This window comes from Plectropomus leopardus, chromosome 7, assembly GCF_026936395.1.
Source record: "Plectropomus leopardus strain MGB_pleo_1.0 chromosome 7, ASM2693639v1, whole genome shotgun sequence".
Taxonomy (NCBI): domain Eukaryota; kingdom Metazoa; phylum Chordata; class Actinopteri; order Perciformes; family Serranidae; genus Plectropomus; species Plectropomus leopardus.
Genome location: NC_142182.1, coordinates 26,317,296 through 26,344,905, shown reverse-complemented (window position 1 = coordinate 26,344,905; position 27,610 = coordinate 26,317,296). Strand labels below are relative to the sequence as shown.

Here is a 27,610-nt window from a genome sequence, read left to right as displayed (position 1 = left end):
GCCATGTAGGCACCCCACTGCAGGAGGTTTTCACTGTATGTTTAACCATAACAGTCCAACAGTGTCTTGTTGCCACCAGAGGGAGTCTTCTTAGTCAAATAAAAGCTCCCAAAGGAGTTGACTGTGTACTCTGAACATCTGCTCAAAATTCACATCATTCTGACTCAAGCCCAACTACTGGGAATATTGCTGTTTTGTTTATATTGTTTTGTTCATGCATTGCACTGTTAATCAAACTGACTGACAGAACCTCACTGAAACACATTTATCATGACGCCAGTTAATTATTATTAGTCATTATTAGTCATGCAATAGTACTTTTTATCCATGCAGCTGGAAAGCCATTCCTCGTCTGTTTGACTTTATGGGGCTTACTGTTGTGGTGGAGTCCATCCGCGGAGCCCGCACTGGTGGGGCAATGCCTAGTGTTGCCTAGCCTGGGCCACAGGCCTATAAAAAGGCCATTTCACTTCGGTCCTTTTAGTTTTCTGTACAACAACTACACGTGTTGAGCTCAGACTGGAAGCCCGTCCCATTCCCTGCATATCCATGCTGGAGGAGGAGGAGGCGTGTAGCCCTTTTGTTACCTGTATTAGAGTACCTGGCTGTTGCAAGTTAGTAATGTGGACTGAGTTTAAGATGTCTTCTGAGAATAGAAACAGCGAGCCATGTACAAAAGCAAAATCCACAGGGTTGGCAGTAAGTGCATCTAGTTTTTCTACCTGCACGGCGCAGCAAATGGGAATCGTTAATTAGGCTCTACCGTGAAAGTAAGGACGAATAGGAGGCACTTCCTCCAAGAACTCATTCACCTTTTCAAGTCCGACCCTCTCTCAAGTTTCATTTTGGAGTTGTTAGCCACCTTTCAGGTCGTCATCAGCATCTCACCTGTACTGCTGGACCATGGATTTCACACGGTCGAAGATTTCAAAGGCGCTACAGCTTCACGTCGCGGAAAATAGGCGGTATACGTGCATCTGGAAGGGTTAGGAAACCTGCCAATGTGAACGGAAAAGCGTGACCACTTGATGTTACAGTGCATGGCCTCTGGACAAAGTGGCAACGATCATGCACAAACCCCTCCGAAAGCGGAGTCTCTACGTGTTCCTGTGTTTTGGCATCATATACCTCAGGCTTGGGTGAGTTTTCATTACCTGTGGTTACCTGCGTAGACTGATTTCTTCACATGCGCAAACGTGAATATCAACTTGCGACACACTGACTATTAAACTCTTTACAGGAAAGCGTCGGCTGCCCTCTGACCTTAAAAAAATGTGTTTTCAGCAGGCGTGTTTAAGAAAAAAATCTTTTAATCATTATATCCAAACGCCTGCACCTGGGGAATGTGTCGTGCGTAAAAGTGGCAGATCAAGTCCCATGCCAACAGACAATGCGATCGATTCACAGTTTAGTTCACCTCGTGAGACTCCTGCTCCTTTTGTCGCACAAGATAATTTGAGCCGCTGTCATTGCTCCAGATCCAGCTCACTCCTGCATACCTTCATTAATAGCGGCGGACTGAGTTGTATTTCCACATTCCATTGGCCAGACGGAGTTTTTACCTGTTTTGCAATACCTCACCTTGATGCATAAACACAGAAGGACTTCTGTTTCTACTGTGCTGCACTAAATACGGCAGCGCCTCTCAAGCATGAGCATATTAGGACCCCCAGGTAGTCACACATTAGAATCAGGACGAATTATGTCTCATGTGGCACTTATTTTTGTATTTCTGTCAGCTGTGCAGGCACGGGGCGGTTATTGTTTTTCTTCTTATTACACACTGAAATAACAACACTTTTTCTTCACTAAAACTTATAACTTAACTTATAATAAGCCCCAGAAGTCTAAAATTAAACAGGTAAGCATGCAATAATGCATAACTTGGATATGCAGTTGAGGTAAAGCCACAAAATCAATATAAGGGACTGTTCTTTATTTTTTCAGGGGTGAGGGGGTAGTTCAAAACGGTGCATGCAGTTCAAGTATTTTTTAAGTACCGGGAGGGATTTCTTTTTTTTTAATTAGCCACTTAAGGTGACAAATTGATAAAAGAACACCAAAATGCACCCCATCCATCCTGATAAAATACAGTCCCTAACAACAACACAACATTTTATGCGCCACTATATTTAATTTCATGAGTCAATTGCGCGTAATTATAATTTATTAACTAAAATGCAAGCTGCCACATATGATAAAAAAAGACTAAAGCACCTGTACTGATTTCATGGTGTTTTCGGAGATTCCTGCAGCCACAATGAACCAAACAAAAAAAAAGTGAGCCCTCCCTGTGAGAACCTCATGTGGAGTGAAGCGTGTAAATGACTTCAAGTTCCACAGATGCTCATATCACATGACAGTAGCTCCACTATATGGGGGGAAAGTCACCCATCTCTGTGTTTACTGAGCCCGAGCAGTTAGCTCATTCCTTAAATCCTTTTTTACTCCGGTTAAATCTTTCATGGTACCCTCTTCATTTACAATAGCCGGAGTCTGCAGGTGTTGAGTGAGAGTCCCGACGCTGAGGCGATAAAAGCCTCTCAACTCACTCCAAATCTCCACAAGGATTTTATTTCTCTGCTCAGATCCAAACAAGAAACCTTTTTTGAAGAAATACCTTCACCTTTAGGAACCTTAAAGTCTGTGGATTTTAATATTCAAATAACTGCAGAAAAATTTATTTTTTAATATTATAGGCCATCCCATGCGAGCGCAGCAGACTGAGCCGAATATTATAGACGCCTATAGGAATATTATAGAGCTACCACAGGAAATAACAAGGTCCCTGAAACTCATATCTGAGTACCACAAATATGTTTTATGTTATATTTCTAAGGAAATATTATAGGAAAAGTTGTTACAAGAAGACATAATGCAGTATAGGTCCTAAGAAGATTTTAGGAATGTCATAAGAGGTGAGGAAATGTCTTTTCAGCAGGATAATGTCGCTTTATTCTCACCCTCACATAGACACCCATACAGAAATATTATGGGGATAATATCTGTCATATTATGAGGACTTTGTTGCGTTAATGTGACACCAACTTGTTGATCCAGAATGACATCCTGCCACATAAATGTACTGATTTTTTGGAGCTGTGATGCGAGGCTCAAGCAGCCAGCGTCTATGTTTGTTTATTTTTGGCTGGATGGTGGGGTGTGGTGGTGGTGGTGGTGGTGGTGGTGGAGGTGGGGGTGTGATGATGAATGAAACCTCCTGCACGTCCAACGGGGATCGGATCAGTGTCACCCTATTGTCCCGTTGTGGCAAAGTGGGCGGATAGCAGTGTCTCTCCCTGCCCAATGGCAGGCACGACTCTCATGAGAGTGGAGAGAGGCACTTTTCTGCCATGCAAAATCCCTAAAACCATCATCATTCCGGCTCGGGAACCCACAGTACTGTGTAACAGCCTCCGCCGCTGAGAGATGACAGAGCCAATCTCAGCGCACACACGGCCCTGGGAGCTTGGAGCTGCGTAGAGCCACCGCACCAAAGACAAGGAGACGCACAGCACCTCTTTTTTTGATTTTATGCGAAAGGGACTTAAAAACCGGGAATTAAGGGAGTTTTTTTTTCATCCTGTCCGCGTCGTCTCACTCAATCCGAACGTGGCCATTTGCTCAATGTCATCATGATCATCTTCTCGTCGCGCAGTGTACTGCTGTCAGTCTATTATCCACAGATCTTCCTGATCCTGACGAGTGGCAGCTACCTGTAAGTTTGAACCAATTAACGGGGTCCTTAATTAACTTGAGAGAGCGCGCGCGCTCATACTCAGCAACACAAAGACGCACGGGTTTGGTATAGCTCCCGTGCAGCTTATATATCCTTTTTATCCATCACCAAACGCCGGTTTGGAGATGCATTTCTTCAGTTCTTCGCGCTCACAGAGTGAAGATTCATTTTTAACTTGTGTATATTGTGTCATCAGACTGTAACGGCGCAGGGAGCAGGCGTAGCTAAAGTGCAACTTGAACAGTAAATGTGACTTAATTCTGGGATATTTTCACACACTTCCTAATGTTATACAGGCGTAAATTCTCATAGTGATTTATTCATCTGTGGAAACATAGCCGAGAAAATGATCCACGTGGGAATAAACTAATTAAACCTGAACGCGCTAATGTGCCGTGTGCATGCGGATGAACATGTCTCGTGTTGTGAGTAGGCAGTCATAATTTGTATACTGCAAATATTTAGCTTGGTCAGAAAATATTTGGGTAACGGCTACATGGATTCATTTTGGCCACAGAGTGGCAGAGATGTTCAAGACAATTGGATGCGGAGATTCTGTCTTTTTCTCCCCCTGTGAGGAGAATTTCACACAATATGGGCACTTTTTACGCATGCGAGCACCGTTAACCTGTCAGAGCGTGTGAAAGATCATCTCTGTGCATTACCTCATCGCTGGTTAATTCTCAGTATTTCGATGTTATCGTTGTGAAGCCACATCTGAGAATATCTGCCTGCAACATGCACGTGATTGACACTATAATGCGCTGCGGCTTTGAATTAAACGAGACTTGCAGGAGAACACTGGCTTTCTTAAAGCTTCCAAAATAATTACTCAGCCATGCGCCCTCGCTCCTTCCTCTGCTGCCTGGAGACCCCAAACCTGATGCTGAAATAGATGTGGTTTTTGGTTTTCTGTTAAAAGTGGGCTACACTGCTAAGTATAGTAATGGCTTGCACATTAAAACTAACATACCATTGTTTGTTTGGATTATTTAAGTATGTTTTCTATTGAGGATTGACCACAACATATGTCTGGGGGAGAATATTTCTATATGGAGTCAGAGTAATGCAGTGCACCTTCCTCAGAGCTGCACAACAAATGATTTGGCCTGTTAAACTGTAAAAATTGTAGAGCTGTGGGTAGCAGATGAGCCGTCAGCGAAAGGATCTGAGCATGTAGAGCTTTTGGGCTATAGCACACCTCAAACTCCAATATCAGGAATTTCTCACCTGATGTTCCAGTGGCAATAATCTGACCATTTTCACCCTGTTGTGTTAATGTAACACTGACCTAACCGGTGTGCGTCTGTGGGCATAGTTTAAAAAAGCCATAAAAACGTATTTTCTTAAGCTCTTATATTTGTAAACAAGGGTATAGATTTCAATTCAACACCGGTGGGGCTTGGGGTCTTCCACCAGAACATTTTGATCATTTAACACTCAATCTCCTGCATTCTGGTGATTTTTGTCCCCCAATTTGTGCCTTTTCTGCATCAATTCACAGTGTAAATGTCTTCTTTCTATTTTGGCCATAGTGTTATATGCAGGGGTGTGAGTTTTGTTCCAAGACCAGGGGGGCACATACGAAAGAGAGGGTTGAGGGTTGTCTACCAGAAAATTTTGAGCATCAAACACTAATATTCCTGCATTCTAGTGGATTTTTCTGCACCAATTATTCCTTTTTGCAATCAGTTTATGGTGGAAATGTCAAAGTCCTCTGCTACTTTCATGTTTTTTGAGGGGGGAATATCCACAAATATTGAGGGGAATGTGTCCCACCTGTGTCACTCCCAAACGTTACACCTATGTTTGTAAATGAGCAACAAAAGAGGGAAAATGATACACAGCACTAAAATAAAAGTTTAATCCCTTCCCCTCGAAAACGAAGCATTTATTCACTTGACTTAGTTGAGTTGTTTCTCAGGCATTTTTGTGTGCGTACTCCTTGGTAGAAGATGCAAGCGTGGTAGCTTAATAGTGTGTCAGTTAGGTTCAGAGTATTTCATGTGATGAAGTAGGTGGCTAAAAGCACGCTGTATGCTGTGACGTAGAGGCCAAACTACCCTGTGATGGAATCTTTAAGCTCCTCATCACTGACACTGGTACCGGTTTGATTTTTTCGGTCATGTTTTTTCCAAAGAAATTAATTTATTGTCAGGTTAGACTGGCAGAGGTCTCTGTTTCTCCTGCATTTAATGATGGATGTTTATGTGATGTGTTTTTCCATCACACATTTTGTGATTAAATGTAACACAGACAAAATTATTAAGGATGAAGATGTGTCGCATGTGTCAGAGCCCTTGTGCAAAGCCAGTTTATTGACGTTCGATCAGTCCAACAGCAGAATTTGACAGAATATACCGTATAACCACAGGCATAGATTATTTTGTTTGTTCCTTTGTTTTTTTTTTTTTTTTTTTTGAAGGGGTGGGGTGGGGGGACGGGTATTTATCACCCACAATAAAAACATGAGAGTTGTAGAGGGCTGTTATTTTCACAAAATTAAACACATTAAGACATTTCCACAATAAATTGATGCAAAAAGGGACAAATTAGTGTAGAAAAAAATCACCAGAATGCAGGAAATTAAGTGTTTGACACTCAAAACTTTCTGGAGGAGGACCCCCAAAACCACTCATTTTATGTGTCCCCCACCAATAAAAACATGAAAGTAGCAGAGGACTTTTATTTTGACAAAATTAAAAAACATTTCCAGCATGAAATGATGCAGAAATGGCCTAAGTTGGTGCAGAAAAATTTACAAGAAGGCATGAAATTAAGTGTTTGATGCTCAAAATATTCTGAATGAGGACCCCCAAAACCACCCATTCTTTCAAACTTGAAATTAAACTTAAATGACCACTAATGTGGCCAATAAATTTCAGAGGTTTACTTAAAAAATCATACCACCTGTTGCTGAGTAGTTAACAAAAACTTCTCTGTGTCAAAACTGCATTCACAGCGCCAGTGATTAATCAAACACTGCACGCTTTGCATCAGCGTACACATTGGATCAGTACCTGATACAAGAGTTTCTGCTGGTGGTCTATCTGATGGTGGATCTGTGACCGTGGGTGAGCTGTCCCCAAGCTGCTGGCGTACACACACAGAGTATACGCTAAGCAAACAGAATCGCATTTGTGCACTTTGATGATTTCAGGGATTTAAAAGCTTAGCTGTGGAATTCTCTGTTTGGTGTTGTCTGATGGTTTTGGGTTGCCCGTGGTTGACTGTGATTCTGTGAATTAGCAGGTGAATGGCATGAGAAAGAGCCGAGAGGGGGGAGTTATTAGGCAATTCTGTTTGTCAGACTTGTAAACATCAACAGGCCATTGCATTGGCCTTTACTATAATAAATAAAAGACTCAAACGTATTTTACTGCCTTTGGATTTACATAAACAAACCAGTTTCATTCACCCGTCACGTTCAATATGCAAGACAGTGAATTTCTCCAGTTGCACGTTACTTGTCTTAATGAGCCTGACCTTTCGGTTTGTGCGGACTACATGTCATTGTTGCCATGAACGACTGCTTATACAGCAGAGGGTCACAGAGGGTCAGAGGAGTTCAAGCTTGTTTAACAGCAGGGAGAGCGCAGAGGGTTTGAAAGCAGCAGCAGGCCTGAGAGTGTTACTGCAGACACTGAATGCACCTGATGAACTTCTGCTTTTCATTTAGACTTTGTTTCAGACTTTTGAAGAGATGGCCTTCAGTTGACTGTGTAGTGATGCACATGTTTTGCAGAGAAAAATGAATTTGTCGCATTAACATCTTGCCTCTGGTTTTCTCTCTCTTTTTTTATTTTTAGAAATACACATCTTAAGTTTGCTACAATTAAAAAACTCTTGCCGTTAGCTTTTCGTGGTAGCTTTGAGAGCAGATTTGCAAAAGCAACAGTATACACAATGGCACTTTTCCCCTTTTATATACTGCTGTGCGTTTCCCTGACTGCACTGCGAAGACCAAGAGAATGTGTGCAGTCCTCAGTCTGGTAACAGATACTCGCCTCGCTGCAGTTAGGATTTATTTGAACTTATGTGTTTGAAATTGAGATTTATGTTTTTCCTTCTTTGCTGAAAACCAGCGGAAAGGGAGCATGATTGTCTGAGGGCGACTTCTAATCAACGATCATATCTTTGTTCTTAGTCAGGGGGTCTCCTACCAAGATCACTGTGAAGTAAAATCCACAAAAATCACTGTCTGTCCTCAGTGTCCCCCCCTCCCTCATCCGTTCTTCCTTTTCGCTCCTCTTTTGCCGCCGTCGCTTTTTCGCTGACACACAACTTCCCTGCGTTAGTTTGCCCCGCTTGTGGTGAAGCTTTCGGAGGTCGACGTCATACTTCAAAGCCGGCGTTTGCCTCCACGCTTGTTTATAGCTCCCTGTTGCTGACATGTTTGAAAAGTATGTATCTACATGGTTTGGAGGGCTGTAAACAGAGTCGGTGCTTTGTTTAGTTGTAATCTGTTTTGGCTTTCTCAGCGGTTGCAAAGCCATCTTTAACACATGTTTTGATATTATCGCATTGAGTGATCAGATAGTGACGACGTGTCCCTGAGAACCAAGAAGGACATGTGTCATCTAATATACAGCACATTAATACCCTGCGAATAAGGGCGACGAGTGTTGAAAACCTTACATATTTTCCATGCAAACCAATCTTAGGATGTGGCTGAAGTAAAAGCTGTCTCTCATGAAAGTTATAGGCGGCACTTTTCACCCTGAATAACTTTCAAACACATAATCACACAAATCATAAAGAATAATATTTTGCATGACATTTGTTTAAAATTTGAACCCCACAACTCCATCACAAGACACTGAGCAAGTGTATATGCTGTATTCGCGCAAGTCTGGCAACTGTTCACGCCACTATGTTACCTAACAATTAACACATAACCCCAAGTCATTACTCAAACTCCCACCATCCAAACCGATGTGGAATGTCAGTAGTCAAATAAGCATCTTGTTTTCTTTCTCTGTGCTTTTCTAGCAAGTTTCCCTGTGTGCTTTTTTCATATTTTATGTTGGATTATGTTTTCAGGTTTTTGATTTACCTCTAATCCATTAAAGAGCAATACTTTCATGCAGTGCAGCCTTCACTTCACTACGGAACGTGCATCAATCACTGGTTGAATTGAATCCTGTTCTGGACAGTCTCACATAAATGAGTCAGTCTGACCAAGTTCTAACTGAGTCTGTGTGTGTGTGTCTGTGTTGTGTGCGTATGGATGAATGTGTGCGCGTGTGGTGTGTTTCTCTTACTTTGGCAGGGCCCTGTCCTCGGTGGTGGCTCTGGGTGCCAACATCATCTGCAACAAGATTCCCGGGCTGGCACCTCGCCAGCGGGCCATCTGCCAGAGCCGCCCAGACGCCATCATTGTTGTGGGCGAAGGCGCCCAGATGGGCATCAATGAGTGTCAGTACCAGTTCCGATATGGACGCTGGAACTGTTCGGCGCTGGGAGAAAGGACAGTCTTCGGTCAGGAGCTGCGAGTAGGTCAGTCTGGGTTCTATCGAGAAAGGGAAAGGGCACAGAGTGCGCTTGTGAGTGTATTTGTGTTTGTGCGCTTCTATATGGCTGTCTTCATGAGAACCTGCTCAAGCTTGAACGGTTTGAACTTGTTGAACTGTTTGTTTAGTAATAACTGGGTTTGAATTGATTGATTTGTTTAAGTTAATGCAGTGATTTAGAGGCTTCCTCTACCCTGCAGGACTCTCTCGTGGGTAGATCATGACATGTTACGTGGCATAACCTTGCTCAAACTATTGGACATGGCTGGGTTCATTTGTTATTAGAGCGCAAAACTCGGGCCTCTATTTCTGTGTGTTAATAAGGTTATGATAACTTAATTAAACACAGCCCGATGTCAGAAATAAATAAGATCTTAAAATCAAGTGCTCACACAAGGAAGTACCACAAAAATAGACATTAAAGTTGCTCTTTATGAGATTTTGAGTTTTAATTAAGCGGGAGTCTGCTTTGTATAAATATAGTGGCATTATCGCGCCCTAAACAGAGACTAAAGTCATGTTACCTCTCTGCGTGTTGTAATCAGAGCTTCTCTGTTCTTTGTTGTGGTAGCTGGTCCGGTTGTGCGTGCATGTTAGTGCCCGTGAGTCTCTGTGTGTGTGTATCCCACTGGTTAGCTAATTGTCGGCGCTCTGCACTGCACCCATATGCCGGTTACTGCTGTTAACCATCACCATCACTAGCAATGCAACATCTGACCCCCGGTTTTCTTACAGATAAATACTTGTAGCTCTGTCAGCATGTTGGCTGCTGGCCTTTGGTTCAGTCTCCTCCATGCTGAAAGCCATGTGCAGATAATCCTAGCTCAGACTTTGAATAATAGTATGCTCTGAATGTTGGACACGACTCCTTTAATACAGGACCTGTCTTCATTGATAAGTGGTAGGGGTAAGGAAAGAAATGGAAACAAAATAGAATCTGTATATTTTGCACAGCAATATTGCATCAATACACAGATATTAGTGGTAGTATTGTTTTTTTTTATTAGGCAAATAAAAACTGTTAATATTGCAAATACAAATTAAACTTTTGGTAGACTACTATAATAAAATGTTTTTTCACTCCATTAGATACATTTTGCTGCAATAGAAATGTTTGAACTGAGACAAACAGACTAAAAACTGTATCTTCTTTGATCAAACAAATCATGACAACGTTTTCCTTGGGGGAAATAATTTGCAGTTGAAAAAAAGGTAATCAACTGCAATATATATCAATATATTATCACAACACTCACCATACTACAAAATATTTAAAAATACAATAATATTATATAGTGACTTAAGTATTGTGCTAATATTGTATCCTGGGACCTCTGGTGATTCTCCCCCCTAATTAGTGGTGCAAGTTTTTGGGTCCCAAATCTTCCAGAAATCCCCCAAATTTCACCCTGAATTAAAGGTACATGCATCTTGAATGATGTACAAGTATTTACTTTAAGTATTTACATCTAGTAGCCACTAAAATGACACTTGACAATGACTTCAAATTGAGTGAAATATTGCTGCAAAGCTGCGCCGAAACAATGCGACACAAGCAAATACATCATATGAGACGTGCAGTATAGAATGACGTTTGTAACTTTAAAGCTACTTAACTCTGTTTAAGGAATAAGGCCATTGCCTGAGTGTGAGGAATATCATCAGTGATGGTTCCACATAAGTGTGTGTGTATGTGTGTGTGTGTACATTGTTCACAGGCGATCATTAAATGAATATATGAGCGCTGCAAACTCAAAATGGATTTAGCTGACTGTGATCAATGACTGTCATTTGGTAATGATAATGAAGTTGTGATAGTACCAGTGACTTTCCTCTTCAAGAGGGAACAGAAGTTACATAATGTGTGTTTCAAGCCATCCTATTGTCTCAGTTTTAAGCAACAGTACAAGAGGAGTATCAAAAATGTGGTACCAGCCCCCGACCCTCTGAGCCCCATGAAATATGGCTCTTCACAAGCCAAACCCAAACTGCACACATCACACAGTCAAAACTCAAACCAGCAACACACAGCCTCTTTGACTCTCTATTGTATAACCATTGGCGTTGGCGTTGCTCAAGAGGGCTTCATATACTGCAGATTCCAGCCCATCTTAGTTGTCCTCTTCTCAATTGACAATGTTGTATTTCTCCAGCGCACTCTGGTTTCTGTTGATGTAGATTCTGCAATGAGACTGTTGGTTAGCAGCATGCCGACCGTCGCTGGCTATGCCAGAGTTATGGAAAAGCTACCGAAAGGCACTGAAGCCCTAATGGGGAAAACGTATGGTTGAAAAATGATATCGCAAATGAGGAGACAACTAATGGTGTTATTGCAGAGAGCGCTTGTCGAACCAAAATAGATGGACACATCTGTTGTTAATCGGGCTAAATTGGTTGTGTCCATGCCTGGCTGTGCACATACATGCAGAAAAAGACCTTAAGCAGACAAACATTTACATTTACGATGCTTTTGTTTGAGAGACTTGGCTCTCCGCAGACCTCTCTCGCATCGCTTTTGTTTTACAGGGACTTTTATATATTTCCTTTCATTTAGAAGATGCTTTGTTGCCATTACGTTGCGGTTGGGCTGTGCATTTAATCCAGTGGCTCTGTTAACAATCACTCCTCTTAAGGAGTAGCTGAATTAGCTCCAGCTCCCTCTCCAAAAGCATTTTTTCTTTGTTGTGAATGTGGCGCTTTCTTTTGTAATGGAGCTCATGTTGTTTTCCTCAACACTCAACATCCCCTTTCCTCCTCCTTTTGCTCTGTTCTTTCATGCTCTTTTGAAGGGCGTAGAGATGTTGTGATGATATTAGGCGCTGGTTCATCAGAAGCATCTGTGTGTCTACTCTGCATTTTTTGTAGGACACATGCTCATGTTCCTACATATTATAATGTTTACCTAAACCACTTTGTATTCGCATTGTCAATTATCTTTGTGTATTTGATGCACATGAAAAGTTATATGAATGTACTCACTTAGGCTGAGGCCATTCAATCCCACAGTGGCTCCTCCACTTTTCATCAGTGATGCGACATTTATATCCCATAGTGGCGTCATTTGAATTTCATGCTCGCTTTTGTTCTTCATGTTTGGTTTCCATAGTGGATCTCCACAAATGCGTCATGTGCCCGAAGTGAGCACATGACTGTTGGTGTCCAGTTCTGGTCGGGAGTGATGACTACTGGGCCTGCCATGATTGTCCAATAATGATGGGACTTGGTGGTCATCTCAGTAAAGTATTCCAATGATGACGTCTTATTTTAGTCGAATGTGGAACTTGATTTCGTTCTGGGTTGGCTCCCATAGCAGATTTACAAAGACTACTGATTTGAGGTTTTTGTTAAATAAAGAAAATAACAAGTGAACAAAAGACTTAGTTCTCTGCTTTTTTTTCTTATTTTTCTTCCACATGATAATCCCCACAAATCCCCCCCCCCTCCCGTCGTGTCATGTTTCAATTTTATATGGAGGTAATATACAGAAAAAAGGAAGGTACACTTTTCAAATTATTTTTTTGTTTATTTGATAAATGGGAAAGAAACGCATCTGGTAGCAGAACCTACACTTTCTCAATTACAGTTTTGAACTATAAATTAAATGGTGATGATCTCTAGCCCCATCTGTGTGGCAATGGCACCCTGTAACCTTACAAAGTATCCTTATACAACGGTTTAAAGGATATCTAACAAATGAACGCTGCACAAATGACATTATGTACTCAACGTAGGTTAGGTTTAGGAAAAAAACATATTGACGATGTTCCTTAAAATAACTCAAAGTTCAGTTGGTTTTACAAAGACACAAACACCAGTCTCCTGGGGGGAAAGTCCTTTGCTTTGTTACCCATCCACCATCCAATAATGCCTCTTTAAACAGACGACCTCCTTTTTTATGACCATTAACATCTTGATCACTTGATCCAAGCCTTTCTGATAACACAAGTTCTATCCAAAATGTGATGCATTTCTTTTCACAGGCTTAAATACAAACAGTGTATTAGAACAGCCTAACTCACTCAGTAGCTCTGTTCCTAATAGTTTGTAAAAACTATAACAGGGATGCAAAAGCACAGGGATCTTCATGTCTCATGCTCCTTGAAGAGATTTATTCCACCACTCTACGGGAGCAAAAGGCTGAACATGTTGCATCGTTTGTGACTCTGACAGTGTTGGCATATTATGTGGAACCCATGGCTTTACTGAGGTGTGTTCACACAGAAGCTCTTTGTGCGTTAGATTTCTAAAAAGAGGCTTGTGCACTGATTTTTTGATCTGGATGTGATAGTCCCAAAGAGGTTCAAGATTTGTTGCACAATCAAAAAAAAGTCTGTAGTGATAAAAGCATCAATAACTGTAAAAATCAAGATTTCAAGTCCATGTTTTACATTTTGATGAATTATTTCTGTCCATAAATGCACTGGCAAGTGACAGATCGAAACAAGGACACACACCCATTCACACACAAATATTATTGTTTAAAAAATGTGTTTTTGATAAAGTGCGGTAAAAAAGCAAGCCAAAGGTTCAGAGATGAACAATAAATTCACTCACTGACTGGAACATTAGTTGCATAGAAAATAAAGTTGTATTGAGTTGAACTGAAGTGGATTGAGAAATCTCTCTAACCACTGGGCAGCGCTTCGTTCTGGAGACCTGATATATAACAGATCTTCTCTAAACTTTTTTTTTTTCAGCTCAAACAGGTATGTTTATCTTACCTGAGGAGTGAGTCATCAGCTTTATCGTTCGATATCGCGCATATAAAGTAGTGATACTGGTCTGATGGTTGATTATAACTGCCATGTCCTGCAGGACCTAACAACATTTTTGGAGGAACACAGCAGAGACTGAGACTTATCTGAGACTTAAATAAGCTCTTGATCACAAATGCTACTGTGATTTTTTTTGTGATAGAACAAAGGTCTTATTTTTTTGCTTTGGCCATCTTTGCTCTCAATTTTTATAGTATACTGATGTGGGTAGCTCATTTGGGATAACAGGAGCAGTCAGACGATTAAACAAATAATTGTGGTGATGTTGTGGATTGTGGAAGTTTGGTGATGTATTCAGGTTTCTCTCTTCACTCAGCACTTGAGATCAGACGGAGACTTATGGGTATGAGCGATATGTTGCACTTCTGTCTTACAGACTTGCCGCACTATTAAAACCAGAAAGGATAAAAAAGGATGAAAAGTGGCAGCTATTCCAGTTGACTTTATACAATGATCTACAGTCACTCAGGCTTGTTTTAAACAGTGCAGAGTATTACCCATATGCTGTGCGGTTGTCTGGAGAGTGGCAGTGTCCTCTGATGTTAACTGAATGATTTTTGTGCTAGTGTCGGACCCGGGGTGTAATGATTAAGAATTACCCCTATAGAAGGGAAAATTCTGTGCAATATAGAACAATGGTACATACTGTGACCCTTTTGATCTATATCATCCTGCAGTAACATACGTTTTTATGTGCGGTTCCTTAAAGGAAAACAATGCAGGATTTTCCCAAAAAATGTATAGAGTCATACAAAAGTAATCCCTCTCAACCATTACTTATGATCCACTAGAAGGTGAGTGGTGGTGTATTTATCTGCAGAGACCCTGCCCTCTGACTCAGACCTTTAACAGCACACATCCAAGAGGAAACTACAAAAATCATGGACAACACGGTGCTGAAAAAATGTAAATACAGCAAGGTGAAATGCCAAGCACGGTGAATCGGAGGTTGGTTTTGAGTAACCAACGATAATGTATCCCCTGAGGACAGTTCTATGATATCCTATGAATGAATGCCCCACAAATGACATTACATACGTAAACATACACTTACAGAAGTTAGGTTTAGAAAAGTAAAATTTCTGTGCTTAAGAAACATGGTTATAGTGTACCATCAAATGACCCAAAGTTCACATGCTCCCAAACATTGGTCTCTTTAGGAAATTACTCTGTTTTGTCCTTTGCATCATGTGATCACAGCCTTCCCACATACGTGGGATATAGACACATTTCTGGCTCATGATTACATGATACGTAAGAAAAAGTATAAAAAGTGCATTAGAGCAGTCTGCTGACAATTCCAGCACAATATACCTTTAAATAACTGTTGTATTAGCCTTTAGAGCGTTCTTACTCATACACACACACACACACACACACACACACACACACACAATTTTACCATTAACTGATGTTTAAACCTTTTCCCCTCAGTATACTCTAAGCCTAATCAAGCAGTAGAACTTGTGGATACAGGTGTGTGGTTGGCTTTTCTATCTTGAGGCAGTGGGATGAAACTCTTCAGTACTGTAGGTGGGAAGGCTGTTGGTTGGGATCTGAAAGTGCTCGTTCAGTTTAGCAATGTCCCACTAGGTCATCGTGGGAGACCACAGAAGCCACAGCTACTGCAGAACTTCCATGCCAAAAGTGGGCGATTTAGCGTTTTCCCTCAACACCTTTTTGTCAAACTGCCATCAACTCGCACACGACATTTTCAGTCGCGATGAGTTTCCAGTGTTTGTTGCTGATGACTGAAGATGTAACCATGTTTTCTGACCATGTCTGTATGCATTATGGAATTCTTTAGCATGGCATATGAAATCATGGAATACACCCCTTCAACAAAATGTTCCAATCCCTTCTCCGAATCTGCAAATTCCCACATCATCATAATCAAGTACAGGGGAAAAGCTATTCCCGTTCCGCTCCCATTTAAGTTTTTCATTCAAATCCCCCAAATTATGAACACTAAACCTTTCCCCCCGCTCTGTGATCCAGTCTTAGTTTTGGACTGGAGGGAGGAGATGTCGGCATTTTTTCAAGAACTAAAGATCAGCCGACCGCAAGTCTAATGCATTCTCTCTGTGCTGCCTGCTCTTGGAGGCAGTCTTTCTGTTCTGGAGCTTCTCCATGGTATTACATTTGCTTTCCAAGAGAACGCACATTAATAGTTGGGTTATTGAGCATTACAGAGCCTGAGATATCTCCATTCAGCAGAGGTGATTCCGTTTCAAAGGCCGGTCATTTGATATTTATTTCACTCTTCTACTGTAAACAGAAAAAGTGTATTGAGTTCAGAAGATGGCTTCTGCTGGCACCTTCCCCACTGCCTGACACTCTGCTGAACACAAGACTTGAGGGTAGATGGATTGATGGAAAAATGAAAGCATCCCCATTCTTGTTGCAGCTCTATCCCTCAACAGTTTCTCTGTTTCGCAAAGAGCGTTGGCTCCCTTATTATGCTCTAACGGACAAATTGGAGAACAACACCATAAACTCGCAGTGAGATTTGAAACTGGCAATTTAAGCGCGTCTCTGTTTCCTTTGCAAAAGCAGATGTAGCAGTCCTCTCCCTGTGCCCTGCTATGGTGCTGGCATGAGTTGGTACTTTGAGTCTGTAAAAAATGTGGAATGAATTATCCTGTGCTAACAGAAATGGGTGTTATTGAGTGGTTTGTTGCAGTCTATTAAGAAGTAATAATGAAATTAGAGACAAATCCATCAGCGAGTCAGGAGGAAAGGAGGGAGGGTTTCAGGATGAGAATGGCGAACGTGGTCAAGCCTCCAATCATAATCCTTGGCCTGGTTTCTGGATGAATCATTCTATTTTAAATATTTCTGTCAAGACTGATCCCGGGGCTGTGATTTGTTGATGCCGTTTTATTATGCGTATTTAAGTGTGTTCACCCACGCGTGAAGTGCATCGAAAGCCCCATGTGGTTTCTGTTACACATCTCACATAATAAGTTGACGTGTCTTCAATCCAGCCAGTGATCTTTGCCCCATACCTCAACTTTTACACACAAACAGAATTATATGAGCATGCTTTATTTTCCTTTTGCATTTATTCTATTGCACAACTCTGGTGATTCAGTTTTCAATAATCATTTCCACTATTACTGTATATTTGTACTTTTTTCCTCCTTTAAAGCTGTAATTGTTAATATTTATGAAATATATATTTTTGTTGTATTTTCTGAAATTGTCATTATATTCCAGAGGTGTAGACTTGAGTCACATGACCTGGACTCCAGTCAGACTTGAGTCATAAATGTGAGGACTTCAGACTCGACTTGACAAAATCGAAAAAAAGACTTAGAACTCGACTTGGACTTTAACACCAATGACTTGGGATTTCCCTTGAACTAAAGCCTTTTGACTTGAAAATACTTCATAACTACATACATAACCCCACAGCCATTCGCGAAGAGAAGATTATGGACACAGAAGTTAGCATCACCCGTGGTTCGCTTGTCAAAAAGCCTGTGGGATTTTTCCATTAGACTTAAGATCACTGCAGAAAATAAGCTTTGTGGTGAACAAACATTTATAATACTTATATGTGTTGTTCATCAAGATAGTCTCCACAAAAAAAACAACACTTTCAGGATTTTTGAAGCCTAAATGCGATCACCAAAAGTAAAAAGCTAATGTTAGGCTACAAATGAACTACACCACGGTCATGTTACTACCACAAGGTTGTGAAGCACTGCTCAGTGCGGTTTGGCTTGATGACGTTCTGAAGTCTCATTTAGCCACTTAGAACAAAGCCTGAAAGTCTCTTAAGCTTGTGTTACCAACACCTTATTTCAGGCATCTAATCAAAAACTGATTTTGAGATAAGGGAACTGGAGGTGCTCAAATGCAAACTGATTTCCGGATTTTAGGACACATTTCTGAGGTTGTCTATATGAGATTAATTAAATACAACAAGACAACAGAGAAACATAAAAAATCAATTCTGTTGTGGTACTTGGTAAAAGTGCTGTATACTATGAAATCAGCATTTTTATTTTTCAGATAAAGTTCATTTGCACTTGGTTTAACAAAGCTGTTTTATTCAATAAATACAAAATTGAAAAACATTCAGGATTTTTGTCAATTTGATAAAGAACACATTATTTACTTGTTAACTACTCAAAGTTTTGAGGGGATGATGTTTAAAATCAACTGTCCCTAAAGTACTCTGTATTGTTATTTATTGCCCCCAACTTTTAACCCTGTAGTTATTGTTTTTTTTTATTTTTAGCCTGTGTGTTTAAGAATGACAAAAATTTTGATTGTTGGGGATTACTTTTCATGTTGCCAACACCTCTAATCGTGCCACAACCAAGTTTTTAAATATTTCTGAATCCTACAATTTTATCCAACATGTACACAGTCCAACATACGACTGTGGACACGCACTAGACCTAGTGTTTACACTTGGATTGACTTTAAACAGTCTCTCTTTTAGAGAGCTGATTTCTTACCACATGTGCATCCTCCTAAACACAGCCCTCCAAAATACTATTAAACCTCAAAAGCATAACTTACAGTTCCGTATTTTCACTGAATACACAGCCCAGTCCTTCTCCTCACTTTTAAACTTAGTTGGCCATATGTTACCCACTCATTCCAATACAAATCACCAGTTACTAGCCTTTAATCAGTTATGTCTATCCTTATTGGACATAGTTGCCCCACTTAAGACTAAACTTAAATCTGCTGTCAAAAAGCCATGTGGATGAATGAGGAAATTTGTAGCCTTAAATGAACCTGCAGAAAGTTGATCCGAGGTGGAATTCCATTAAACTGCAGGTTCATTACACACTGTTTCAAGAACTACTGACTTTTTACATTTGTAAAGGAAAAGGAAGCCATGGACCAGTATTTCTCACAGCTTATCTCCATCAACCAGCATAACCACAGAGTCCTGTTTATTACCATAAATCAACTTGTAATTTCCCCCATTATTATTAAAATTATTATTAATGCTGCTTACGTTGTTTGCTAAAAATCTACAGTGGTGCACTAAAAACAATCTGATCAGAGCTGAGGAGTCTCTGGAGCTGAGGTCAATCACTGCTTGTGAACTGTGGTCAAACTGCCAAACTAATGTGGACAGTGCTGATCAAATATGAATCAATACCCCGTTACTACATTGCCTAAACTTCACCTCAATTTTTCAAGGAATTATTATACTAATAGAAACATATTTCAGTGTACTTTTTGGCTGTAAAATGAGAAAGTTTGTGACCTAACTACTATGTTGCAAACAGGCAAACAAAGTACCATCTACAAGTGCCTCAGCAAACATATTTATTTATTTTATTTTTTATTTTTTTTACAGATTATCCGTCTCATTTAGCACTGTGTGAATGCAGTGACAGTTTCAGCATCAATGAAAAGTTATTTTTCATATAAAGTTACAACTACAGCTTTATTGTTATGTTGTTACATGAACTTAAAAAAAGCCTCATCTTGTGTACCATCAGACATTCCTTTGGTTGACCGCCTGTAATAAAGATGCCCTTCACTTGTAAGACCTGCTTAAGCACAACTTACAGCTCCGTTCAAATTGCAATGCACTTGATGTTCGCGATTAGAGCTTGAAAATGGACACCTTTCAACGGCTACACTCAGCATCAAAGGCCAACACTGGCCCCCTTGTCATAAAACGGCCTGCTCTGGTTACTCTCTGTTTGACTTTCCAGCCAGTTTGTCACCGTCCTGATTCATGCTTGTCATCTGAAAGAGGTTTCTTGTTGTTGCAGGCAGTGAAATATTACAAAAGTTCAATCATTCTGCCTCTGGCCCATTGCACAAGAATAGATGCAGCACTTGAGCAGGTGAGCCTTTTGCTGCGGAGGGAATACAGCAGTGTATTTGTTTTTAGCTGTACTATAAACCAAAGTTTGTATTTATTTGCTGTTTAAAGAACATATCAACATGCTTGTAGAACTGCACGCAAGAAGTGGTATATTTATTAATCTTACTTTAAAACAAAAAGGCTTTTCTGAAAAGATGCAAAGAACGTCTGTTTTGCTCTGTGACCTAAATCATACCTCTCTTCCTTGCACTTTCTCTTCCATGTACTCTCTTTTTCTGTCTCTCTCTCTCTTATTTACCTCAGATAGGTACTGAGTTGTAGCCCGGAGCTGTGCGTCATGACTAGAAACTCTCAGGATGAGAACATGAAAACCGGCTAAGAAATCTATCTGAGTGGTTCCCAAAACAAATGCAAGTATGATCAAATGCTGAGGCTTAGGCTGAAGGCAGGTTGGAGAATAGAAGGTGCGTTCATGTCTCTGTTTTCCCATCCTCCTTTACAGTATGACCCACTAGCCAGTTGGTCCCTCCCTCCTCCCTTGTCTTCCAATATCCCCTTGAAAGCTGAGAGTGTAGTAAAGGCAGCGGGAGATCCACCTGCCAGAACTGCAGGGCTGCAGGGGCCAAACCAGCGTCTAGTCAGATAAAGGATGTTTAAGTCAGCAGGTTCATTGAAAACCACTTGTGTGGAAAGAGCTCCTGGACAGGCACGTACTTGATCAGGAGCTGGAGATGCAGGGCTCCTTCGAGAAGAGCTCCCTCTCTGAGGAGGGGAAAGGTCACTGACAGACAGATAGAGCCAGATATAACTCAGGGCTGAGGTCGGTTTGTGTATCCCTAGTTTAAACAGTGGAGGAGGATAGCTGCAACGAGGATGTGGTTGATAGAAGTTTTTGGATTTGGGTTTAGCGTTTTACATTCCTTACCTTTGGAAAAAAGGCTGAATTTGTTGAAGATTGAAGATTTTGGAGTCTTTTTGTGTTGGATGCAGATTGTCAGAGACAATAGATACACAGGATTTTGGTTTTTACTACATGAAATCTTCTTTTTTACATTGTTATAGTTGATATAACCCCAAATTCTTATATTAAAAAGATTGATAGTGGCTTTGGCTCATATTTGTGAATCACTGCGGTGTCAATCAAATTTTCCTGAACAATTCTCTTACAGAAGAAAGTTCTTTGGACCACTTAAACTGATGTTGTAACAGAGGACAATGGCCACACGGCAGCTTTAGGCAAAGAGGAGCTGCAATGATTCTATACATAGAATCAGGTGAAGGAGCTTTATGAAGACAGTAACACCCACTGAAGTCATAAGCGCAGTAAACCTTTGTTTATCTTGCCCAGGCTGTTCTCATGCACTGTTCAAATGTATACCTTCAAAAAGCAATGCCTCATAATTTGTATGTAACCCTCATAATGATAAGCCAGTAATTTGTGTGACTCATGTAATCTGGAAGGCTGCTAAACGTGACAAATGTGTTGACGGAAGTAAAAAAGAAGTAGTATAAAAACCGTAAACCTGCGTAAGGAGACTTGTTGGGTGATGGATGTGTCACAAAAGACAGGAATTTGCCCCAGGATACCGCGTTGAGAACCTGGTGAAACTAAGTGAACTTAAAGTCGTTTTTAAAGTCCACCAACAGGTTTTTTTTTCATTAATCTATACATAACTTTACTTGGTCAAACCCAAAGGCAGCCTACCATGTTTCTTTTTCTAAACCTAACCTAGGGACCTTTACATTAAGTACGTAACATCGTTCTTGTAGATGGCCGCTAATTCGGTAGATATTATACGAACCGCTGTATGATGATACCTTCACTAGCACAAGACACCATGGTGTGGGCCTCTGTAGATGGCACTAGAGCTACGAGTGAGAGGCGGTACACTCCAAAATACGAGGGGCATGCCAACAAAATATTCTGTGATTAATCATGAAGTTGATGAGTTATACTTGAAGAACACATTCCCTAACATAACATTACCAGAAGAAGATGCTGCCTGGCAGCAGTACGCCATTTGACTGTCCCTGTGGTCTCTCAGTGAAGAGTGTTAGAGTTGTCTCTATAGGCAAACTTGCTTGGCCAGTCTTTCCTCAAAGATGTCCATTTTCATCTGAAAAGCCCAACATGAGCAGTAGGTGCCTTGTTAAAAAAATTCAAAGATGCAGAACCAAGCGCCTGGACAAGTTTTGGAGCCTTTGCACTTGAGGAGAAAGACAAAATTTGGTCATTTTTGGTGTGCGAACCTCGCACTGGGGACAATACGGCAAGCATTAATCCTAGTTTAAGAATTACTGCATAGGATAAAGGTCCTCCAATCTCTCCCCTGGCACATTTTTCCATGGTTTGCATATTACCGGAAACTCTACCCCACAGCAGTTGGGTAGACTGGAAATGGCTTAACCAATTGCAACGTGGAACCAAGTGACGCAGGGTAACACTGCAGAGATGGAGCTACCTGAGGCAGTCATGCAAACTCAAAGACCTTGTAGAATACAATGACACAGCAAAAAACAAAAAACGTGTCCAGCTGTGGCTGAACGAGTTACAGTTTATGTGTGGACACGCTAAGAAGAAAAGGAAGGTTGAATAAAAAAAAATTACAGAAGCAGTCGTAGTTAATCATTACGCTCCTCACCAAGGCTTAAAATAGCCATTCATTTGCTTTCCCCCACATAGCCAGCATTTCTCCTCTCAAATGCTGCACTACAAGCTCCTGGTTTGAGGACAACAAAATACTTGCAGATTATAAATGCACTGGCGGAGCTCCTTCCCCTTCTCGGAATCAGTTGATGGTCATTTGTGGTGAAATCATATCCCCGCAGAATGCAAGTACAACATCGCAGTCCAACCTAAGGCTAATAATGAACGGACGAGAAAATCTATTCAAATGACCATGTGGTTCCATTCCTGCTTTGTTTCCTAGTTTTGACAAAGTAAAAGGAAATGCAAGTTGAAATATTAATTTCGACCAGCTGAACTCTTTCAACAAACTCCTTTTAAATCATGTGACGCCGTCTTAAAAACAGACATTCAAGTTAAATATCAACTACAGGATAAACATTCTTTCCTTGAAAGCAAATGAGTCAGTCATACAGAGTAACTGTAGCCACCTACATTGTCAACTTAATCTTTCTTTTTGAAAAAAAAAATTAATCCAAACTCAACAGATTTCTTTGCCGCTTGTATTTTGAAGGCGATCATCATTAGAGAGAGAAGCTTCACAGTTTAAGTCTTCCTTGAAAAAACTACAACATTTCCCTGGTTGACATATGAGCTTAGTGCACTTTGGCTATGAGTGTTATACCCAGGACTAGTGTAATAAAGACAGTCAAAAACTCATTCTTCATAACTGGGGGTTTTCATGAGCACATAATTGGGTACTTTGACACTGGTGAACTCCCAAAATACCATCAATCATCTCACTGCCGCCGAGGTTTTTCCCTTTGTGGGATTAGTTTCTTGTTGGTTGTTCACCCTTCGGACAAATTGTGGTTATCGACTGAGTAATCATTCAGCCCATTTTGTAATCCCATATAGATAAAAATATTTGCCATTTGTCAATATATCGAGGCTGTTCTCGCAAAATAATAAAATATTTCTGATGTACCAGCAAAACTGCACATTCACTCCCAGGCAGCTGAGTTCTTGATGCTATGCGGATAACAGCGTGGAAATGATGCGTGCATTGTGTTATGGTGGAACGGTGATGGATAAAAGGCCTATTTTTCAGCCCATCATCATGTGGGTAGCGGTAATCCTTTCTGCGCTCCTCTACGTGAGTCCAGAGAAAACAGAGCAGTCATATATATACACTGTATGTGTGTGTGTGTGTGGCAATGTGTAGGATGTTTCCCCTTTTATCAGATAGGGGAGTCTGATGTGTTGTTGTTCTACAGAGCGTGGGCTGTGGTCATCAGGCTCGCTAAAGGTCATCTCTTCCTCGTTTTCTCCCAATTTCTTGCCTCACATCCCCTGCCCACAACATGTGTCAGTATCTAGGGTGGGGCCTCTCGTCCTACGCAACCAAACAGCGCTATCATCGCCAGGCCCCTTGTTCATTCATCAGCTCCATCTCTGTCTCAGACTGTGTGGGTGTGTCGGGAGCTGGGGTCCCTCTCCTTTCCCTCACCCCTCTCCCTCTCTCCCTCTCTCTCTCTCCTGCCCACCCACCGTCTGTCTGCTGACGTGGCCCGGGGTCGTTCTGGGCCCTGGCCCTCGGGCCCCAGTGTGTATGTGTGTGTCGTTTGCCCCTCCCCTCCCCTCGGCGCTGTGTTATCGGTGGGATCTGCGTCTGTCTGTGTCTGCCAGTGCCGCTAGACGCAGGAGGAAACAGGATGCGAGAGGATCAACTGTAATCTCACAGTGCGCTTTGTTCCACACAATCCCAGGCCGATCACTGTATTCTCTACACGCAGGGCCGCCACTGGACATTTACATGTGCCAACAATCACACCGCTACTGGCCCACTTAGGTGAGAGCTCAGAGAGAATGAGTTAGTGGGTTTGAGGCAAAGAGACGCTGGTAGGAGGGAGAGGATGTTAAGAGACCTGGAGGGTCTGATGGATATCAACGAATATGGAAATGTTAGGTCTGGAGGCTTCTTTTGTAACGACAAAGGAAACATGTCATCAGTGGCATATTTGACTCGCTGATTATAGTGATGATGATAATGATATCTTCAAAGATATGATGTGGGATTGATATATATCTCGGTAAATATGTTTCCGTTGAAGATGAAACAGAGTCAAATGGGATCGAAATTGAGGAAAATCCTCAACGCTGTCCTCAAATGAACTCGATGATTACCATGCACAGCACATAACAGGCCTACATTTCTAGATCTGAGCAGGTGAGGTCCTGATTCGGCCTCATTATTAGGATGAAAGGGTGGGAAGAAGGATTTGTGCCTGTTTTAGCAAGTCTCGGTATTCAGTCAAAAAGCTTTATCTCCACCTTAGGGAGATCAGGGGAAGAAAAAAGGATGCTTTTGAGATGTGTTCTGCCAGCCCAATTTTCTATGCCTGGGAGGCAGCTTACTTAGACTCTCAGCATTTAATACCGGCAACGTTAAATACCCTCATAATTGTTTTAGCTTTACTGCTCAAAGCCCTCCTTATTATATGAATCAAACTCGGGACCCTACAGCAAGCGGCTGTGCCAAAGCGTGTCACTTCCCCAGCTCCATGATGTGAGTACACGGAGAATGTGGAGCCTAGTTCTGGTAAAACAATATTATTTTATTGTACAGGAACACGGCTGTGCTAATTCCTCAAGCTGCAAACCTCACGGACCACAACTTTGTCTATAATTTGCTGGGAGCATATGTTCATAGCAACGGTACATAAAGCGGAACGGAAAACAGTAGTAGAGAGCGCATTAGTCAGTTCAGTGATTGGTATACAAAGCAAAGGGATTTTCCTCCAACTTTCTTCCCCTTCCATGGGGCCCTGGAGACACAGCTCCAGCGCCAGCAAGGCATCGCTTAAAGCTTGTTTTCAGTGTTTTGGGTGTCATAATTTTGTTATATATGTAGAATGTGGAAAATAACTTTTATATAGAGTGCGCATGAACCTATACATACATTTAGTGCCTACAAAACAGCGAAAAGTATCTCAGATTTCTATTTGATACGCCCGTTTGCTGAAGTTTTTTTGTGGTGTGTTTTATATTTTGAACTTGCTGTATAAAGTTTTGTTTTTTCTTTTTTAAGATCCTTCTGGCTTTAGGGTTTTTACTTTATTTGGAGAATGGAAGTGCAGCAAGGCAGAGAGCACAGGGGGACCATGCAAAAAAAAAAAAAAACAAGATTTTTAAGTCAGTGAATTGATATGCGGCTCCAAAAACAGTAATGTACTGAGTAAAGTGTGGTTTAAGTGTTGTTATCTCTCCCCATCCACCTAAAATATAGTTCTTGGGGAAATGAGGTACATTTTTTGGGGGGTCTTCTCAAATTCTACGTCTTTTAGATTAGAAAAAAAACGCAAACTTTCCTGTCCTGTTTACATCATACTGTTAGTCAACATCACCACAAGTGTAAGGACCCCTGGCCACCAGCAGGTGACACTTTTCCCTTTGTTCACTGTAGTGCCATTTGTCCGTGACAACATGTCCTTGTGCTTAATGGATATGAATCTCTGAAACTGGTGTATCGTTGTGTTGTTGAGATGTAATTTCTTATGCAATCCAATCCTCCTCTGTCCCCCGGGGTGTGAGTGCATGTCCAGGGATGAGGGGGCCTTTAAAAAGCTTTCCCCTTCACTGCTCCACCAACAGGCTTGGCTTGTGTGGAGAAGCCATTCAACTGCACTGCTGGGCTCTGCCGGTCTGTGTGTTTGTGCATCTGTGTGTTTTTCTATTCCTTGGCAAGACCCCGACCAGTATTCCAGTCGAAACTACTTCTCTCCAGCTCTTTTCATCTTCTGAATTTCTTTTCCTATCTTCTTACAATATAATGTCCTCCACACCTTTGCAGTAATTCACTCGTATCCCAGTGCTCTTACAGCATGTTTCACTGCAGCTCCAATAAGCCACAGACCTTCTTAAGAGCTTGTGCAGCCTTAACTGTCAGAATCAGAATCAAAAGTTTTGTGGCCAAGAATGCTGACACAAACACAGAATTTGACTCTGGTTGTCAGTAGCTTTCTCAGTGCCAGAAACTAAACATGAACATAGATTTGTTGCCTGTTTGGTGTCTCACCAGCTAGAAAACAGATCCCCTCAGTTTAGATTTCAGCCCTTTATCCTGTGAAAGGGTAGTCATGCAACAAAACTGACCTTGGGTTAGTTTTGGAGAAAGCAGTGGCCTCCTAGCTTTGTGTCAAAGTCCCTTCAGTATATCTTGTCAGCAACATAGCCTAACCATGGCCTGAAGAAAGAAGTGAGGCCTGTTGAGGTCAGCGGCAGTGTTACTACATCAGCTAGCCTATACTACACCAGCGCTGCTTGTATAGTGTCGTCGGTTGTAAATCTCCTGTGCTGTGTCATGTGAAATTTGTCTAGCGGTGTGCCTGCCTCCGGCTCTAAACACAGATTGCCGTTTTAGCGGCAAGCCACTACATCCAGAGATTTCTTTTTGTGTCCCAGTTTCAGCAGATGGTCAAAAGACACGACGGGCGCTGCAGCAGGGGCCGCTATCCAAAGTGGTGTGGTCAGTTAATGTGAAGGCCAAGGCGCACTGAGTCAGGAGCCTTCACTACATCTCTGGTTTTAGTCTCTGACGCAGGGATATAACCGGATTGTTTATGAACGCTTGTACCTGCTCTGAGTGAAGCAGGGCTGATCTTCTTCTTTCCGACTTTCTTGGATAGTGTAGCAGACACTTGCCACTAAACTCCATTAGACATCTGGTTTAATATTCCCCCATTCTTCTCTCCTGGATGTTTCCAAGTTCATTGAGGTTTTTCTGGTCACTCCAATTTTCCACTGGCAGCTAGCGAGGCTATCCCAGGGTGGTTCCTCCTGGAGGGCTGTCAGGACTCTGGGGCCAGCCTCTGTAGGGCTTTCAACTGCTGTTATGGGTGCTTTTTCTCCTCCGCATTTCATCAACCACACGGCTGTTCAGCAAAGCGGGGCCTTCCTTTCCTGAGGGCACGGGAGTAAAATGATGTTGCACACTCAACATCCAGCACAAGAAAACAGAGCTCTGTTGTTAGAGTTTCCTGGTTGTGGTTGTATTAATGTATTTGTTTTGTTCAGTGCACTCAGAACCTTTACATCTTTGATTTCAGTCACCAAAATGTGTTTTTACTTAAATTCTAACCTGAG

At 41.5% G+C, this 27,610-nt stretch overlaps 1 protein-coding gene across 2 annotated transcripts in view; it reads left to right on the top strand.

Annotated features, from left to right (window-relative positions):
- The first annotated feature begins 483 nt into the window (after nt 1–483).
- The window catches only part of wnt7bb (wingless-type MMTV integration site family, member 7Bb), a 41,281-nt gene continuing 14,154 nt past the window's right edge, over nt 484–27,610 (top strand). The window contains exons 1-2 of one of the 2 annotated variants that reach the window (XM_042496284.2): nt 484–1,139; nt 9,012–9,238. In XM_042496284.2, the coding sequence (XP_042352218.1) occupies nt 1,069–1,139; nt 9,012–9,238 (298 nt within the window). In that variant the 5' untranslated portion in view covers nt 484–1,068. Of the gene's footprint in view, nt 1,140–3,254; nt 3,719–9,011; nt 9,239–27,610 lie in introns of those variants that run through there. The other variant, XM_042496283.2, reaches the window with a different exon arrangement.